Raw genomic sequence first — 18,353 nt, 5'->3', positions numbered from 1 at the left:
GATACATAATACACGACACGAACTACACGAGTTTAACAAGTACCGGGTACGGCCTTAACAGGTTTCGTATACTAAACAGATAGACACGAATCCACCTATTAATTTTCGTGTCTAAATATGTAAAATACCCATTTATCTTTTAAGTACCCGTTAGTACATGATTAAATTTTTTTATAAATAAAAATATACAATAATATAATACGTTATATACCCTAAATAGTTAACCCTAAATATTTATACCAAACAATTGAACTCGGTGCACGTCATTCTAATCCAACATTAAGCAGACAGCGCACAAACCCTTCTCCGATTCTCCCTCTCCGGATATCCGGTAGTCCGGTGGTTTCCCTAAACATCTCTGGTAGTCGCAACCCTTTGATTCTCCGGTCTACCTCTACACATCTCTGATTCTCCGGTATTAACAATTTTGTGCCTTATCGTGTATATCTGGTACTAACAAATTCATGTTCGGATTTGGAATACAGATACACTATAGATTTCTGTATCATGTACAAACATACATATTTAATGTTCGTGTCTTATCATGTGCGGTTATGCACGATATCTCACCCCTACCTGTATGCATTCATACCTGTATATGGCCCACTTGTCACTAGTTTTGAATTACAACTTTAATAATTTTGTACAAAACAAAATAAACCCCACCCAATATTCTTTTGATTGAATCCACTCTGTCATTTGCTCACCGAGTCCGAGTCACCAACTCGTTCACCTCCACAATCAATCCCAAAATCCCCAAATCATATTCAATTTCCATCTTTACACAAACCCTTTTCGATCCACAGCATATTATCCAAGAAACCCATATAAAGATCCAATCTTTTTGATCTTGAAAAAGTTTTTTTTTTTTTTGAAAATTAAAAAGATTGGTAAAAATGGATAAAGAGAGTACATCATCATGCTCAACAAGCCCAGAAAGAGATTACAGCAACATGGACACACAGATTTTCTTGAATGTGTATGATCTTACACCTGCTAATTCATACAGTATCTGGTTCGGGTTTGGTATCTTTCATTCGGGTATTCAAGGTGAGTAAATCTTTGAAATTTGCTATGGGTTTTTGTAGACTTAGTTGAATCTTTGATGGGTTTTTTGTTTCATTTAATTTGGTGTATGTAATAGGGTTCTTTATGAGGTTTATTGGTGATCATGTTTTTTTTTTTTTTTTCAAGATTCTAACTTTATAATAAAATGATTTGAATCTTTAATGGGTTTTATATTTGATTTAGTTTCATGCTATGTAATAGGGTTTCTTGAGCCTTAAAAGATGGGTTCTTTATGAGGTTTCTTGGTGGGTGTTTTCAAGATTCCAACTTTATAAGTAAAATGATATGAATCTTTGATGGGTTTTGTAGAGTGAGTTGAATCTTTGATGGGTTTTTTGTTTAATTTTGTTTTGTGTTATTTAATAGGGTTTTTTGAGACTTAAAAGATGGGTTCTTTATCAGGTTTCTTGGTGATCATGAGCTAATGCTAATGGGTTCTTTGATAATCTTTGATTTTTTGATATGGGTTTTGTAGAGTGAGTTAAATCTTTGATGGGTTTTTTATTTGGTTTAGTTTTATGTTATTTTTATAGGGTTTCTTGAGCCTTACAAGACTTGATGTTTCATTTGTTCTTTTCAAGTTTAAAACTTTATAAGTAAAAAAGTTGCATCTTGTAGTTTAATGTTTTGTAATAGGGTTTTTTGAGCCTTAAAAGATGTGTTCTTTTTGAGGTTTCTTGGTGATCATGAGCTAATGTTAATGTGTTCTTTTTGATAATTTTTTATTTTTGATATGGATTTTTTAGAGTGGTTTAAATCTTTGATGGGTTTTTCGTTTAATTTAGTTTTATGTTATTTAATAGGGTTTCTTGAGCATTACAAGATGGGTTCTTGATGAGGTTTATTAGTGAATTTATTTTATTATTTTTTTCTCAAGATTCCAACTTTATAAGTAAAATGATTTGAATCTTTAATGGGTTTTATTTTATTTAAGTTTTATGTTTTGTAATAGGATTTATGAGGTTTATTACTGTTTTATAGTAGGGTTCTTGAGCCTTACAAGATTTGGTGTTTCATTTGTTCTTTTCAAGTTTTAAACGTCATAAGTAAATTGATTTGAATCTTTAACGAGGTTTTGATTTAATCTTATTATTAATAAGGATTTTGATTGGGGTTATTTAGCTTAGAAGATGTGAATTATTGGTGATAATGACTTAATGCTTCATTATAATTTGTTCAAAATTTGAATATGGGTTTTGTAGAGTGATTTAAATCTTTGATGGGTTTTATTTAGTTTAGTTTAATATTTCGTAATAGGGCTTCTTGAGCCTTGCAAGATAGGTTCTTTATGAGGTTTATTGGTGATGATGAATTAATGTTTTATTGGTTTTTTTTCAAGATTTCAACTTTATAAGTAAAATTATTTGAATCTTAAGGATTTTGATTAGGGCTATTGAGCTTAGAGGATGTAAATTATTGGTGATAATGACTTAATGTTTCTTTTGTTTTTCAAAATATTAAATTGTCTAAGTACAATGATTAGAGGGTTTTGTTGTTTTGTATTTTGGTGATATGGGTTTTTTAGAATCATTTAAAACTTTTAATGGTTCGTGTTTAAATTTGTTTTGTATAAGGGTTTTGAACTTTTGATGATGTTCTTCTTGAGGTTTATTAAGATCTTGGCTTTCTGTTTCATGTGGTTCTGCGGATTGTATAAGAACAATGATTTGTGGAGTCATTTGATACTTTCTTGGTTTTCTTTTTGTGACTATGTGTTTTTTGAGGTTCTTGAATTGGTGTTCTTTCAAAAATTTCAAATTATGCGCGAACAATGAAACTGGGTTATTTCGTCTAGAATTTGGTGATATGAGTTTTGTAGAATAACATAGAACTCAAATCGGTTTTCGTTTAATGTTTTTTTTAAGTTTTTGGCCTCTAAGAAGTGTTCCGGGTGAGGTTTCCTGGTGATCTTGACTAAAATGATAAAGCATTTGTTATTTATCTTTGCACATTTACATGTTTAGGGTACATATTAGGTTGAAGTTGCAGTTTTGAACCCGTTTTACCTACAAAATGGTTCAAAGCTAAAGAAGTAAAGAATAAACCTGAAATGCAAACCAGTCAAATCGGTCAAACGGGTAAAATCATCATCATTAGTGTATTCAAATGCATAAAAGCTTCTTAAATCACTCACTTTACTTAAAAATAAGTTAGATTATCTTGTAATAATATAGTTTTTAGCATCATATTTGCACATCAACAGTTTTATTTTATATATTTATTTTTTTTTTTCATTATTATTATTATTATTAATTTTTTTTTGGAAAGGCCACATCAACAGTTTTATATATCCAGAGCAATGTTTTTTGTGCAGTGTATGGTATGGAATACGGGTTTGGAGCGCACGATTTTCCAGTTAGTGGGGTGTTTGAAGTTGAACCGAAAAGTTGCCCGGGCTTTATTTACAGATGTTCAATACCGTTAGGGCATGTGACCAAATCGCCTACTGAATTTAGGGAATTTATTGAAACCGTTGCTTCAGAATATCATGGGGACACTTATCACCTAATTTCCAAGAATTGCAACCATTTCACCGATGATATTTGTCAAAGATTAATGGGAAAAGGAATTCCTGGGTGGGTTAATCGGCTCGCAAAACTAGGTGTGTGCCATTTTAATCATATATGTATATGTATATGTATATGTATATGTATATCAGTATATGCATGAATAGGATCTGGATTATTTCAGAACTTCCAAATAATAAAATTTGAGGGTTAGCTTTGTCATTTAATATATGAAATTTTATGATGGCATATAATATATATCATATATGTAATCATAAAATTAAATATAATAAATAACAAAAGTACCCTCAAACAATACTAAATATATGAAATAAATAAAGTAATTAGTTGTTAAGAGTTCTTAAATTATTTTTAAAGTTCTGAAATGATCCTAATTCTGTGTATATATATATATATATATTTGTGTTGCCCTTCAATTTTGCACCTATCACACACAAACACGCGTATCCTCGTTTTGGCATTTTTACAAGATTTTTTTACCTTCATTTGAAAAGTAAAATCATTCATTTATTTTTAATAATTGGTTTTCTGTAATATTTTTTCCAGGTGCTCTATGCAGTTGCCTACTTCCCGAAAGTCTCCAAGTAACTACTGTTAAACAGCTCCCGGAGTATCATAATTGCGGTATGTGTACTTTTGCCAAGCTCCTTTGTTTAAAAATAAAGTAATGCAGTTTGACTTTTTAAGTGGTCAAACTACTTATATCTCAGTTTCAAGTTATCATAGACGGTTTTGTGGTTAACCTAACATGTTCCTATGTTAGTACTTTCGTTTAACGTAGGTTTCATTTTTAACCCCTGAAAAGCATTAGAATTTTATATTTTTGTCCAAAAGTTGACAGTTAGTTTTGTTTGACTTTGACCATTTAAGTCTTGGTCATGAACTTTTGCAAATAGGTATGCTTTATATACCAACTTTTTATATGGTTTTGACAATTTTGCCCCTCACCGATTAAACTTTTTTTAAAATCTTTACCATTTACTTTAGTGAGGGTAAAATTTTCAAAGTCGTTATTTAGTAGTGCGTAAAAAAAGCGACATTAAGCCGTAAAATAATGTGTTAAACTCAAAATTTTGGTTTTGTCAAATTGCAGAGGAAGATGGGACCGCGTCTGTGTCAAGTTCGAATGCTCAAGAACCGTTGGAATATTTTGATGATACCGAACAAGATAAACATCTGCTATCACCACTTGCATCGAGTGAAGTGGCTTTCGTTAATGAGGTCTCTAGATGAAAAAAAAAAAAGACGGTTTTGTATGATTATTTTCGTTGATTGCAAGTGATTTCTCTTTGTTTTCGCACTTGTGTTTGTAAAGTGAGTTGTAGTTTTATGGGAAAGATTGAGTGTTTGGAAGTTGTATCATATGAATTTGGTGATGTGCTTTTGGTGAGCCAGTCATGAAAAAAAAAAGTTGTTTTGAAAGTAAAAATTTTACTTATATTGTTGGACTATTTTACCCGTGAATTTTTAATTCAAATTATTAATATACCAGTATTTTTCCTGGTGCGTTGCGCCGGATAGGTCGGTAAAACCTGGGCGATGGTAAAACTCAAGCGTTGATACGGTAAGTCGACGTTAATTCGGTCGGTTTCGGTTACGTGCTGCTATTGTATCGAAACTAAGACAAAAATAAAACAAAAAAAATTATAAAAATTGGGTTGGACCAATGGCGTAGCGTCGGTCGGTAAAACTCGATCATTGGTAAAACCAGAACGGTATAGATACCGGGCGTTGTGGCGATTGAGTGTACGTGAATTCAGGCAGTTTTCTTCATGCTCGTTAGGGTACCGGAATTAAAAAAAACGGAGATCAGCATTCGGTCGGTTTTTGTTACGGTGCTGGAACTAAAACAAAACGCGGTGAGTTTACGCGAGTTCTGTCAATTTCCATCCAGTTCGATACGATACCATAACTAAAACAAAATAATGAAAAAAGAAAAAAAAAATTCACATTCGGTAGGTTTTCATTACGTTCATTACGGACCGAAACTTAAAAAAAACATAACAAAACAAAACAAAGAAAACTACCCATAGGATGCCACAAAATGGTCCAATAGAAGCTTTTACGGCACCAAGCTTATAAATTATTATATGTAATAATAATACTTGTGAGTCCTTGAATTAAAACATTTGGGATGTGGACTTATGGGCCAAAAGTTAAAAAGTGAACTTTTAACTTGAAACAAAAATGGAAGCTATATATCATTATATTGTACTCATTTATTAAAGTTTTTATTTATTGAAAAAAAAAACAGAGAAGGCAGGTTCATGTAGAGAACTCAATTTAATGTGTTTCTTTGAATTATAAAGAAAAAATTGTTTTTCTATGAATCATCGAGAAGCTATATACACACCACCTATGTTACTAATAAGCTCTTGTTAATTTGATATTATATGGTATGTAAGTTTTGTTGATATCCGTATATTGTGTGTATGTATGTACGATATACGCCCTTATAAGGCGTTATGTATTGTACTTTATATGCATGTGTAGGCGGCCAACGTGATGGTATACACAAGAATAAAGGTATATGGTCGTATACAATATATAGTGTCGGTATATTATATGATTGATGGATTGATATGATAGATAAAAAAATTTTGCATTAAGTAACTAGCTTCTATGAGAGAAGTGTTCTTAAGCATGGCCCGGTGTTAGTTTTTTTTTTCAACTCATATTATTATATATATTAAAAGGAGTATTTCATCCTCCTTACATATTTACTATTCACTAAAGTGTGTGTGTGTTTTTTTGTTTTACTAATCAGTTTTAAATCTATCATTGTGTTTTAACGTTTAATTGCTTAAATTTTACTTTATTATTTGTAATTTATATATGTTTTGACTTTTAAAAACAATATAGATCAGTATACCATTAAATGCTTTTATTCCCTTTATTTTATTTTTGTTTTTCAACTAATTATAATATTTAACAAATTATATTTTTAAACCTTAAACTTGGCCAAGTGTCAGCTTTACATATTTTATTTTTCGGTTAAAATTTTCTTAAAATTTGCTTTCGTATTTATTATGGTTTGTCTTTAAAATGACCAAAACTTTTTTCATGTTTTAAAATTATCCTATTGTCACATGTTTTAATATCCGTGTTTCGACGTTTGATGCCACACCTTTAACATGCTGGGTTTTTTGCTCCACACATGATAATTTGTTGTATTTTAGCATTGACAGTTTTATTTCTTTTGTTTACTTTCGATGTTGTAACTCGATACAGGCTGATTTCGCATCGACTCACAGCGCGCCCGTGGTTTAACGTTTTTACGTATGTTTTTTTGTTTGGTTTAATGGTCCTGTCGCGAAGCACGGGTCCTAAATCCTAGTTATATTAAAATGAGCAACCTTAACTTGTAAAACAAAGGTAACATGTCCTTACGTAAATACATATAGTTTTCTCCTTTGAAACTTTATAAAAACTAAAACAATTATCAACTATATTAAAATCAATACTTGTTTTTTTTAGTATATATCTGCTTATAAACTATAAAAATCTATAAAAAAAACACAACTGTTAATAGCTATATATAAATATTTGTCAAATTCAATGACAAGCAATTTTCTAATTTCAAACATTATGGTTCAAACTACCAACATAAAAATTTCAAGTTCAATGCCACATTCAATGGTAATGATTTTAGTATGTCACACACAATTACAGTTACAGTACGCGTACACAAACGCAAATGATACAATAATTCATAAAACCCGAATCATTGAGTACCTTTTAATACACAGATGCAATATGCAAAGATCTGCGATACGTAATTTTCACGATACCATTCAGAAACTTGATATTTCACATCACAAAATATTATTTGGTAGATTTTTCCATATCATTCATTGCCGTTTGTTTTGGTTTTGATAAAGTTATGGCTCGTTCTTCAGCTCTAATTTTGAAGTTAGCCATGAACAAACGTCGTCCATTTCTGCAGGTATTGTGTAATGGCCGAGCCTGCATTATGGTTAAAAAATAAATATACATGCTCAATCTTATAATCAATAATATACTTATTAAAGATGATGAAAGAATGCATACAAGTCGTAAGTTTTGAAGGTCAAGTTTTGAAAGCCGGATGAAGTTAGTTTCTCAGCTGACTTGTCACCGTAGCGGAAGAGAACCACATCATCAACTGGAATCATATTGCAAAACCATATTATTATTGAAATGTTAAATCCTTGTAATCATATTTGACACACTGTTATTGAACATTTATAAATTTGTGCAAATACTAGTCAAATGCCTTAAATGCTTTCTAAATGATCAGAAAACAAGAAAATCTGGTAAACAAACTTTTTGAACAATGGAAAGTAAGTAAAATTATAACAGGGAAATTCGCAAAAATCTATAAATATTTCCCAAAATTAAAATAAAAGATTTAACAAAACACAATGTATTTTTCAAGAATAATTAGATAATGAAGTTAGCGGTACCTTTTCCATGACAAAGCAAAATAGGCAAGGATGACGCTCGAGCTGCAGCTTCATCGCCTTCTAATTTGTTGGTTAGATCTCTAGCAAACAAAACATATTATTTTTATTTTTAATTTTATTATTATTATTATTATTATTATTATTATTATTATTATTATTATTACTACTACTACTGCTGCTGCTGCTGCTGCTACTAAGATTATCAAGAAATTTGTCATGATACTAACTACTAACCAGAGGCGGCAAAACAAATGTGCGGGCAGGCATATCAGAAGGGTCAAATCAGGGTTCGGGTTGAAGCATGTCAATTTTTACTACAATTCGGGTTATGCTTACCCGCAAACCCTGTTTTATCTTCTTTTTTTATTATTATTATAAATGATTCAAGGAAAATGTCATAATATAGCAATATACTTTTGGTGGTGGTGGTTCATTTTGGTAACTATAACTGTTTCCATTGTTTTGCCCACTCATCCTATTTGAAATAGCATGCAACCCGAACCAACCCGTTTATAAATAAACGGGTTGAAATTGTGAGTATGTTTTTGCAAAAAAATGTAAGTACTTTGCACACGGAAGCCAGCCACTAAGACCAACAACTCCATCCAAACGGGCCGAAAAAGAATCCCCATTCCCAAGTTTTCCATTGGCACAGCAAACAGCACAGTACATAGCAAGCGCTGAACCCATACTGAACCCTCCGACACCAAGTTTGACTGCAAAAGAAGTCAAAATGATTATATTAGCATCAAAATCAACGTAAGCTGTTCCCTAAACGGGTTGCGTACTTGCGTCAGGGTTGTTGGATCCATATAGCCTAACCATATATCAAACTATGATATACATAAAATACTTTTTAAGGTACACAACAATACATTATAATTATAATATAAGCATAAGCAACCATAAAAAACTTTTTAAGGTACACAGTAAATATTAAGGTGTAAACATAAAAAGCCATAAATTACTTGAAACTAAAGCATTATTAAACCACTTAGCTTTGACCCGTTTAGACTTTAGCCCAAACCGTAGCCCGTTTATTTCATGTCTGGTTTGTGTAGTGTCAAAAGTTGGCGCCCGAAATTCTTACAGAGTTGGCAATATTGACCAATTTACTTACGAATGTGTCAATTCAAGTTAAGTTTTATCTCTAACGAATCTTAAGTGGAAAATGAAAAGAAAAGCTAAAAACAAAACGAGTCAAACTGGTCAAAAGTCAACCAAAGTGGTTTCTGAAGCATGGAACCACCTAAATCAGTATATTCAAAAACTTACAATCCTATTGAAAAAATACAATGTTTGTAGTCATATGTGACACAATAACTATTTAGCGTGTTCAGGTCAACAAACATAACCTGAGCCGCTTCGACACGTCAAAAACAAAAGTTACCGTCTGCAGGCTCAGTTGAGAGTAGACTCAGAACATGTGCAGTTGAAGCATCAAGTCCCTCGACATCTTGTAATGCATCTTCAGACAGGTCACTCACATCAAACCCTAGCATCCACAACACCAACTTTTTATTAATTATTTCATACATGTTATTCTTGATTGATTTACTTTTTAATGATTACTTGCAAAAACTTAGAGAATTTAGAACCATAAAATCCTTCTTTTATACTAATCAGAATAGTGTATGTGCATGCCACCAAAGTATTCAGATATTTTCAAGTCACCTATATATTATAAGTTTATATCAACTTTAGAGGCTACCAAAGTATGTATCTTGTTTAGGCCTGTAAACAAACCTATCATTCATTAATCGGTCAGCGGGAATTCGTTTAAACAAAATGTTTGTTTATTTAATAAACGAATGAACGAACATGAAAACATGTCTAGTTCGTTCATTTATGTTCACGAACGTTCTTTAATGTTCGTTCATTTACGTTCATTCGCTTCAATTCATTTATGTTCATTACTTTACGTTTGTCTTAACTAAGTTCGTTTGCTTACGTTTGTTAATGCATTCATTCAAATTTTAGGCCCAATACAATTAAGTCTAGTTTAATAACCTTTTAGGCCTGACACATTATTGTTCATATTTACTTTAAATCGGTTTTAGCTCAGTTACTTTAATTCATCTATGTTCAGTTATGTTCATCCATTTACGTCCGTGAAGGCGTGAACACATTCATTTTCTTAACGAACACAAAAAAGAAAACCCTGTTCATTTAGTTGTTTTTGTTTGGTCATTTTTTCAGTTAAAGTTAAACGAACAAACATAAACATGCTCCTTTCGTGTCTGTTCGGTTCATTTACAAGCGTTATCTTGTTTCATTTATATCAATCTCAACCAAAACATGCCAAACGACGAAACACTATTGGAATTTTATAAAAAAAAACGGTTTAAACCTATAACATGTTGACATCTCATCAAAGATAATTGTCTTTTCAAGACTTTTAACAGAAATTTTGTCATTAGATGCTATCTCTTTACTTTTAAGGCTGTAATAAACTAATAATGCATTTAAAAGAGCAGTAAAAACATACATGCATTTGAAGGGAAGCCACCAAATAATGTCAAGGGTTGAGAAGGAGAAGTAGGGCATATCCATTTGATCTGCATTACATTCAGTAAAACACATAGTAATAAATTTGTTATACAAAAGTAGCATTGTTGTATAACTTTTAAGTGAATTGCATAGAGAAAACTTATGCTTACATTTGGAAGAGGAAGAGTCTCCAAAAGCTGTGCCCAGCTGCCAGAAAACAGAAAATGGATCTCAGTCATTACTCACTAAATGGATACAAACAACGTTAAAATAACCCAAAAAAAAATGCATAAGCAATTAAAGCAAATCTATGATAAACACAAATTTGTGTATAGTTTACTTCAAATGCTATCCGTAATATAGTTTAACACGATTTAGGGCCTTCAAGTTAAAAGTTAAAACTAATTCTACAGATTATTCACAGGTGATGATCTCATAACAGAAAAATGGTGCATTGGGTTGCTGCAAATAATAAACCAGAACCTTCAAATCAACTATTCGTAGGGGTGTAAACGAGCCAAGACGAGCCCGAGTGATAGGTGCAGATTAGGAAGATAGAAGAGATTGTAAAGAAGATGGATTACTCCAAACAAAAACATAGCTAATCTTTCATTAGTGTTCATGGTGTTTAAGTACACGGTTACAGAGTTTGTTAAAAATATATACACCTAGACCCATATACTATTACTAATTACAACTCTAGTCCTTACATTATTATGACCATAACACCAAGCTCAACTAGACTCGAGCTTGGGTCGTTTGTTTAACTTACAGAGAGCTAGAGCTGGGGCTTGGCTCGTTTAACTTACAAAGAGCTAGAGTTGGGGCTTGGCTCGTTTCAAGCGCTATTTTAAAAGCTCGATGTTGGCATGTGAGTTGTTTCTTAAGCTCGATCTCAGCTCGTTCATTGTTCATTATTTAATATATATATTCACAACTACTTTTACATGTGTTTTATTTATAATTTTTATATATAACATAATATATATTGTTTAGTCATTTATCATATTCATATATGTAATTCTAATAACAATGATAATTATATAAATATATACAAATATATTAAATAAAATTATATAAATAACAGTCTCGTTTAGGCTTGTGAGTCAGCTCTTGCTTGATAACTGAGGCTCGGGCCTGGGCTAGTTTATTAAACAAGCTTTTGCTTAGGCTCGTGCCCGTTTATTAACACAAGCAAATTTTTACTTTTTAGACTCAAGCTCGTTTAAGCTCAGCTCCATTCAAGCTTTTAGCAAGCCGATCTCAAGTAGATCACTGGCAGCTTGGCTCGCTAACACCCCTTATTATCAGTGAAGTCCTCTTTTGAATAGAATTTCATTTATTTTAATACCAAAAGCCAATACTCTAATAAACTAGGTGCATTTTAATAGTTGAAAGTACAGAGAAAGCAGAAGGGATGAATAACATTTTCAAAAAGACTACTTCTGTTAAATTCAGTAACAATGAAAATAATCTACTGTTATAAATCTAACCATCCACATATTACCTTGAGCCATTGTCACCAAGGCCATGCAACCACACAATGGTTGCCAGGTGTTTGCCTTTAGGTTTTACCACATGTGTTTTTCCAAACGCCAGTGCCCTTCTTCCAGTTCTACCATCTTTGATATAAAGGTTCAATATTAAGTTAGACGAAAATGGAATGAAAAAAAAAGTCAAAAATACTAAGGATAGTTTGGGATTGCTTATATAAACATGCACTTGTTCGGATTACTTAAATTGTATCTAGTTTACAACATATTGGTGTCTTCTATTCATATTCACTACAGCAAACTTGTAGCATCCCAAATTTTCAATGTATTATCTTGACAGTGTTTTATTTAAGTTCTTTTTTTTATGTTGTGAATGATGGACCAAAACATCGTTAGATGTCGAAATGAGGTCAATGTGACAACTTTCAAATACAAAAAAAGATAACATACGGTTATTTGTGCCAATCTAAATGTGAATAACATGTTAAGTATTAACTAGGGGTGGCAAATGTGACCCATGGGTTGAATGGGTTGTAATAAAATGTATATAATGGGTCAGAATGGGTCAGGCTAAAAAACGGTTGGCATTTCTTGAGTTTTTTTATTTATGTATTTATTTTTTTTAATGGAACGAGAAAAACGGAGGAAACTTTTTAGTTTTTTTACTTTTTTTAGTTTTTTATTTATATTTCGAATTATGATTTTTTTATTATTTTTTTTTAATATTTTAGTGAGGGGTTTTTGAAATGGGTCAAAATGGGTTGAGATTTCAGAAACCCCTTACTAAAATATTCAAAAGAAATGATTAAAAAATCATAACTCGAATAATAAATCAAAAACTAAAAAACTAAAAAGTTTTCTTCGTTTTTCTCGTTCCATAAAAAAGAAAAAAAATCTCAAGAAATGTCAACCCGTTTTGACCCATTTCAATCCTTTTCTTTTTTTAGTTTGATCCATTCTGACCCATTATATACATTTTATTACAACCCATTCAACCCATGGGTCGCATTTGCCACCCTAAGTATTAACCAGATATGCTAAGTGTGATAAGCGAGTAATTAGTGATTAACTGCAAGTGTAAATTGAGGAATTTGATCCTCACAAGGGTAAGTTTGTTAGGGTTGGAGACTCGAACAAAGGGTATTAGGGCAGCCGGCCCTAATTAGGGTTAGCCGGCCCTAATGGGTCCCATCTTATTTGTTTGGGCCTAACTTGGAGAACAAGTTAGGAACCCTAGATTTAGTCTATATATACCCTAGTTGTAATTGTAATCTTGTGTGCCTTGAGCTTAATGAAATAACCTGGTTGCAGCCCGTGGACGTAGGTCCCCCACTGGGACCGAACCACGTAAAATTCTTGTGTCGTTTATTTTTCTATACCGCGTGTTTATATCGTTTGTGTGTGTGTGTGTTGATTCCGCTGCGCCGCTTTGTTCCTAACAAGTGGTATCAGAGCTTTGGCTCGTTGTTGCACACGGTATTGCACGGAAGAACGATTCGTAAAGGAGAAACCCTAGGTTGCGCAAAAAGGGAAAGAAAACAGGGCTGTTTGGGACGGTTTTCGGGGTGATTTTGCAATTAGAATTCCTGTTTTGGACTTCTTGGAGTTGCAGGTTTCACTCGGGTTTGCAGGTGAAGGTCGGGTCAGGTGTTTCGGGTTATGACATCGCGGGTATAAATGGTTTTGTTTATAGTACCAGGTTAATCTCTTTGAAGCCGCCGATTAGGGTTTGGTTATAAAACTCTTGGATTCGTCGAATAAAGGTTAGAGATTTAGTTAGTTTCTGTTGACTGTTTATTATCAACTGTTTGAGAACCGAGTTACGTGAAAATCAATATTTGGGTTTAGATTTGTCTGCGAAGTTTATTGTAGGAGCAAATCGGTCAGTTGACAATGTTCAGTAGAGAACATCCGTCAAGTTCTGGCTCGTACCATTGATGTGTTCACTGTTTCGATTTGTTTCCTGATTGCTATTGTTATAGCTGAAGACGGGATGGGTATGATCGAAGGTTTGACCGGTTTGGATTTCGGTTGGTTGGTTTTGTCAAAGGAACTTGGATGTGGTACTGTGGGATAAAACAGGTGAAAATGGAACTAGCAGGTTGGAATGCTTTGGGTTTTAAGTATTCTGATTCTGGTGTGCTGGTGACGACATAAGTGAAAAAAAAGGGAAGTCAGGTTGAAAGGTTTATTCGGTTAGGATTAGCTGATCGGGTGTACAATCGCGGAATCCTTGGTACCGTTTGCTTTCGGTAAAGCTCTACTGCTGTTAGTTATAACCGTTTGCCGGTTAGCTGGTCTGGAACTATGAAATTATTTCTTGTTCGGTGGTGATCAGCAGTTCGACATTTGAGGGGATCCGGGATCTTGTGCTGGGTGAACACGTTTACCGGGAAAAGTACGATCGGGGATAATCTCATGGAATGTTGGTTTTGGTAATGGGTTGGGATAACAGGGACAGTGGGAGCTGGGCATAGTTGACTTCGTGGAGCTGCATGGAGGTTCGTGACATTCTTTAGAGTCAATGTCAAAAGATAATGAATTCTGCTTCTGAGAATGTGTCTGGGTTGATGCATTGGGACTCAGTGAAGGCAGTGAGACTCTTGGGTTCGAGATTCTGGTATACTTCATTTCATGTTACCCACTGTAGTGAAGTATTGGTGAATCTTATTGAAGACTTTGGGAAGGTACAAGTTTATGTATCGCTGGAAGAAGGGAACCAACTTCCGAGTATTAAAGTCTTGGCTCGCTGCATCGGGTAGAGCTAAGTGGATTCATTTTGCAAGTGTGAATCCTGGAGCCACCGGGATGTAGCTGAGTGCATTCGGAGGTTTAAACTAGGTCAGGGGTTTTGGAACAGTGGGAGCACGAACCGTGTTCTAGGTACAGTTCAAAACACCGTTGGGTTTTGAATACCGGAATTCCGAATGGGAAAATCTCTCCTGGGTACTTGCAGGTTTTGGAGAGTGGTGTTTTCTCTGGGAGTCTCTGGAGCCGGTAGTTCGAATCAGTGGGAGCCGGTTGAGATTGAGGATGAGTCAATGGCGGGTTTTGCCATGGCTGGGTCATTGATGACTGTTGGGTTGGAGCTCAATGGAGCTTCAACTGGCTCTTCAGGTAATTGAGGAGCGGGCCGCTGCAACTAGGAGGATTAGATTGAAGTCTTAGCTTGTTTATGGGAACTGAGGCTTGGAGGACTTCTTTTATTTGAAATCATAGCTTGTTCTTGGGAGCTAGAGGCTTGGAGAACTTCTGACCGTGAAGTTTTAGCTTGTTCTTGGAACTGGAGGCTTGGAAGATTTCTGTTTTTAAGATTACTGGAGTTACAGGTATAGGGTTTGCTTGGATGGTGGATTGAGGATTGCTCGAGCCTCCAAGTGGGAGATTGTTAGGGTTGGAGACTCGAACAAAGGGTATTAGGGCAGCCGGCCCTAATTAGGGTTAGCCGGCCCTAATGGGTCCCATCTTATTTGTTTGGGCCTAACTTGGAGAACAAGTTAGGAACCCTAGATTTAGTCTATATATACCCTAGTTGTAATTGTAATCTTGTGTGCCTTGAGCTTAATGAAATAACCTGGTTGCAGCCCGTGGACGTAGGTCCCCCACTGGGACCGAACCACGTAAAATTCTTGTGTCGTTTATTTTTCTATACCGCGTGTTTATATCGTTTGTGTGTGTGTGTGTTGATTCCGCTGCGCCGCTTTGTTCCTAACAAAGTTAAAGACCTTGGTTCTCACAAATCAAATATCATTATAAAAAGTGTTCATCAAAATACATATGCTACAAAAGGTACAAGTAAAAGGAACTAGCAGAGATGAAAGAAACACAAATAAACTAACCAGAAGGGCCACCAAGACTCATATTAGTGATCAAAGATGCAATACACTACACCAGCCAAAGTATTCAAAACCTGCAACAAAGAAATCTATTTACACCTTATCTAAAACAACTATCTTCAAATCAGAAAAAATTCACAAAAACAGTTCTACATTGTGCCCAAAGTTATAAATAGGGGCGCTAATGAGCTGAGCTGCTCGTGGGCTACTTGAGATTGGATCGATTAAAAGCTCGAAACAAGCCAAGACTTATCAAGCCAGAGCCTCAGACAAAACCTGTTTAGTTATCGAGCTCGAACTCGAGCCTCGTGTATCTTTAACTTTTAACTCTTCTGGACTTCCATGTTTTCACACTGCACAGCCGAGCCTTGGCTCGTTTAAGTTTTTTCTCAAAGTTTATGCAAATTAATTAATAAATAACAAACGAGCAAAGCTCAAGCTTGAAAACGACTCACGAGCTGAGTTCGATCTTCTGAAAATAGAACCTGAAACGAGCAAAGCTCAAGCTTGAGAAAATGACTCGACTCGAGTTAGAGCTTCTGAAAATAGAATTCGAAACGAGTCGTGCTGAAACTTAGTCAAGCCCGTGCACGGCTAAGCTCGTTTACACCCCTAACTTATAAACACTGTCCTAAGTTGTGATTCAATTATCAAATTCTCAAATTGTTAAGTCATTAATAACAACTACACTGCCATCTCCCAGTACTTGATTCAACACCTAACTTGTGATCCAGTGGATCCTTTAATGATCCAAAATTGATAAATATAACTACAAACTTCGCAATCACTAAACATTGGAGCTATAAACGAACCGAACGTTCAGCGAGTAGTTCGTGAACCGCTCTGGCTCCGCCTGCTGCTGCTGCTACACTACAACTACCACTACCACTACGACGACTACCACTACCATTACTGCTGCTGCTGCTGCTACTACTGCCTCCCAATACTTGATTCAACTTTAATGATACAAAATTGGCATCTATACAATGTTGCAGAAGTCCTTAGGCGCTAGTCGAGCGGTCAGGTACCGCCTAGTATTAATCATAATTAATTGGATTGGAATTTTTAAGCGTTTAACTATTAACATAACAAATAAAGTACTTAAAAGCTTCTGGTTTAGTAATCTAGTTCAAAAAGTGAATTTGAGCCAATTTTGTTGAGCCGGATTTCACTAAAAAGCTTCCGGACATATTGGGCCGAGATGGAAAATTTGGGCCGAGTTGGGCGATTTGGACCAAGTAGGGCCATCCAAATCACTCGCCGCTCGAATTCGCTCGGAAAATGCTCGCTTGTTTTTTCACTCGATTGTAAACGAGCCCTCTGCTCGGTTCGGTTTGTAAATGAGCCAAGCAACCAACAAAGGTCTGCTCGGTTCGGTTCGGCTTGAATATTTTCAATTTATTAATTTATTTTATATATAATTATATATGAACAAATATATAAATATACAGACAACACACATAAATATCGGTGTACAATTCTTTAACCCTAAAAACTTTTTCTATTCCGTCAATTTTATAGTTTCATTTATTCGCTTCAAGTTTTCAGAATACTATAAGTTTGTTTACATGTTCATTATATCTCATTTCAAACTTCTTTCTCATAAATATTTACAACCTATTACACGTGTGCTAATTTGTTTACAAAATATATTATTTACAACCTTCAAATTTGTATCTTATTGAAGATTTTAAAATGAAAAAGAAATAAATAATGCTCGAAAATCGCTCTTCGATCGAAAAATGATTGATTCGATTTTGGCTCATTTCGATTTTCACTCGATTCGGATTTCAGCCGTTTGGTTCGGACGTAAACGAGCAAGCCTTCGCTCGGTTCGGCTAGGCTCGTGAACAGCCCTAGGACCGACTAGCAACTAGGCGCCTAGGCCGATTTTTGCAACACTACATGTACATATTTGCTAAATTAGATACTAAATAGTAAATACAACAACTAACATACTTTGCAAATGCCAATTATATCTCTAATAATCTAACAAAACAGTGTAAAATCGATCCGATAACCGATTCGAAACCTAAAACACTAGAAACTTAACATAATTAACCAATCGCAATACAAATTCATTAAGTATTCACAGTTTTTATTAATAATCAGAGTTTAATCGTACAAATACTTGAAATTAACAAGAATTAATCACCAAACACTACACGATCTACACATATTAGATTAATAATAATAATAATATTTACCTGTTGATGATGATACAACTGACTACTGTTCACGCGTTTGTGATCGATCGTATTAATATTAATATTTAATATTAATATTCTCTCGTTGTTGTGTGGTTTGTTACCAACCAATGAGATGAGTTTAGATGATTTGGCGTTTAGGTACCTTGTAGTTTGTGTATGTTTTCATTTTAACCCCTAATTAACTAGCAAGGCTTCGAAATTCGAAAAAAACCGAAATTCGAACCGAAACCTGAATAATCCGTTCCGAATAACTAATTCGGATACGGATTTCAAAAAATTCTGG

At 34.1% G+C, this 18,353-nt stretch overlaps 2 protein-coding genes across 2 annotated transcripts; one reads left to right on the top strand and one right to left on the bottom strand.

Moving 5' to 3' along the window:
* Nucleotides 1-585: 585 nt before the first annotated feature.
* LOC143611518 (deSI-like protein At4g17486) lies at nucleotides 586-4,948 on the top strand. Its single transcript, XM_077085718.1, has 4 exons — nucleotides 586-1,050; nucleotides 3,383-3,670; nucleotides 4,143-4,220; nucleotides 4,690-4,948. Exons 1-4 carry the CDS (start codon nucleotides 897-899, stop codon nucleotides 4,827-4,829), a joined length of 660 nt encoding a protein of 219 aa, XP_076941833.1. The 5' UTR covers nucleotides 586-896; the 3' UTR covers nucleotides 4,830-4,948.
* Nucleotides 4,949-7,294: 2,346 nt separating this feature from the next.
* LOC143611513 (uncharacterized) lies at nucleotides 7,295-18,086 on the bottom strand. The gene is made up of 10 exons (XM_077085715.1): nucleotides 18,068-18,086; nucleotides 15,864-15,949; nucleotides 12,039-12,153; nucleotides 10,702-10,738; nucleotides 10,530-10,599; nucleotides 9,432-9,536; nucleotides 8,607-8,757; nucleotides 8,042-8,121; nucleotides 7,647-7,740; nucleotides 7,295-7,562 (listed from the first exon to the last, which is right to left on the bottom strand). Exons 2-10 carry the CDS (start codon nucleotides 15,883-15,885, stop codon nucleotides 7,478-7,480), a joined length of 759 nt encoding a protein of 252 aa, XP_076941830.1. The 5' UTR covers nucleotides 15,886-15,949; nucleotides 18,068-18,086; the 3' UTR covers nucleotides 7,295-7,477.
* Nucleotides 18,087-18,353: the final 267 nt, after the last annotated feature.

Source organism: Bidens hawaiensis, unplaced genomic scaffold, assembly GCF_021521415.1.
Source record: "Bidens hawaiensis isolate Kalapana, Puna unplaced genomic scaffold, B.hawaiensis_p1.1 tig00031418_1, whole genome shotgun sequence".
In the NCBI taxonomy this organism is placed as follows: Eukaryota; Viridiplantae; Streptophyta; class Magnoliopsida; order Asterales; family Asteraceae; genus Bidens; species Bidens hawaiensis.
This window is presented reverse-complemented; position numbering and strand designations above follow the sequence as displayed.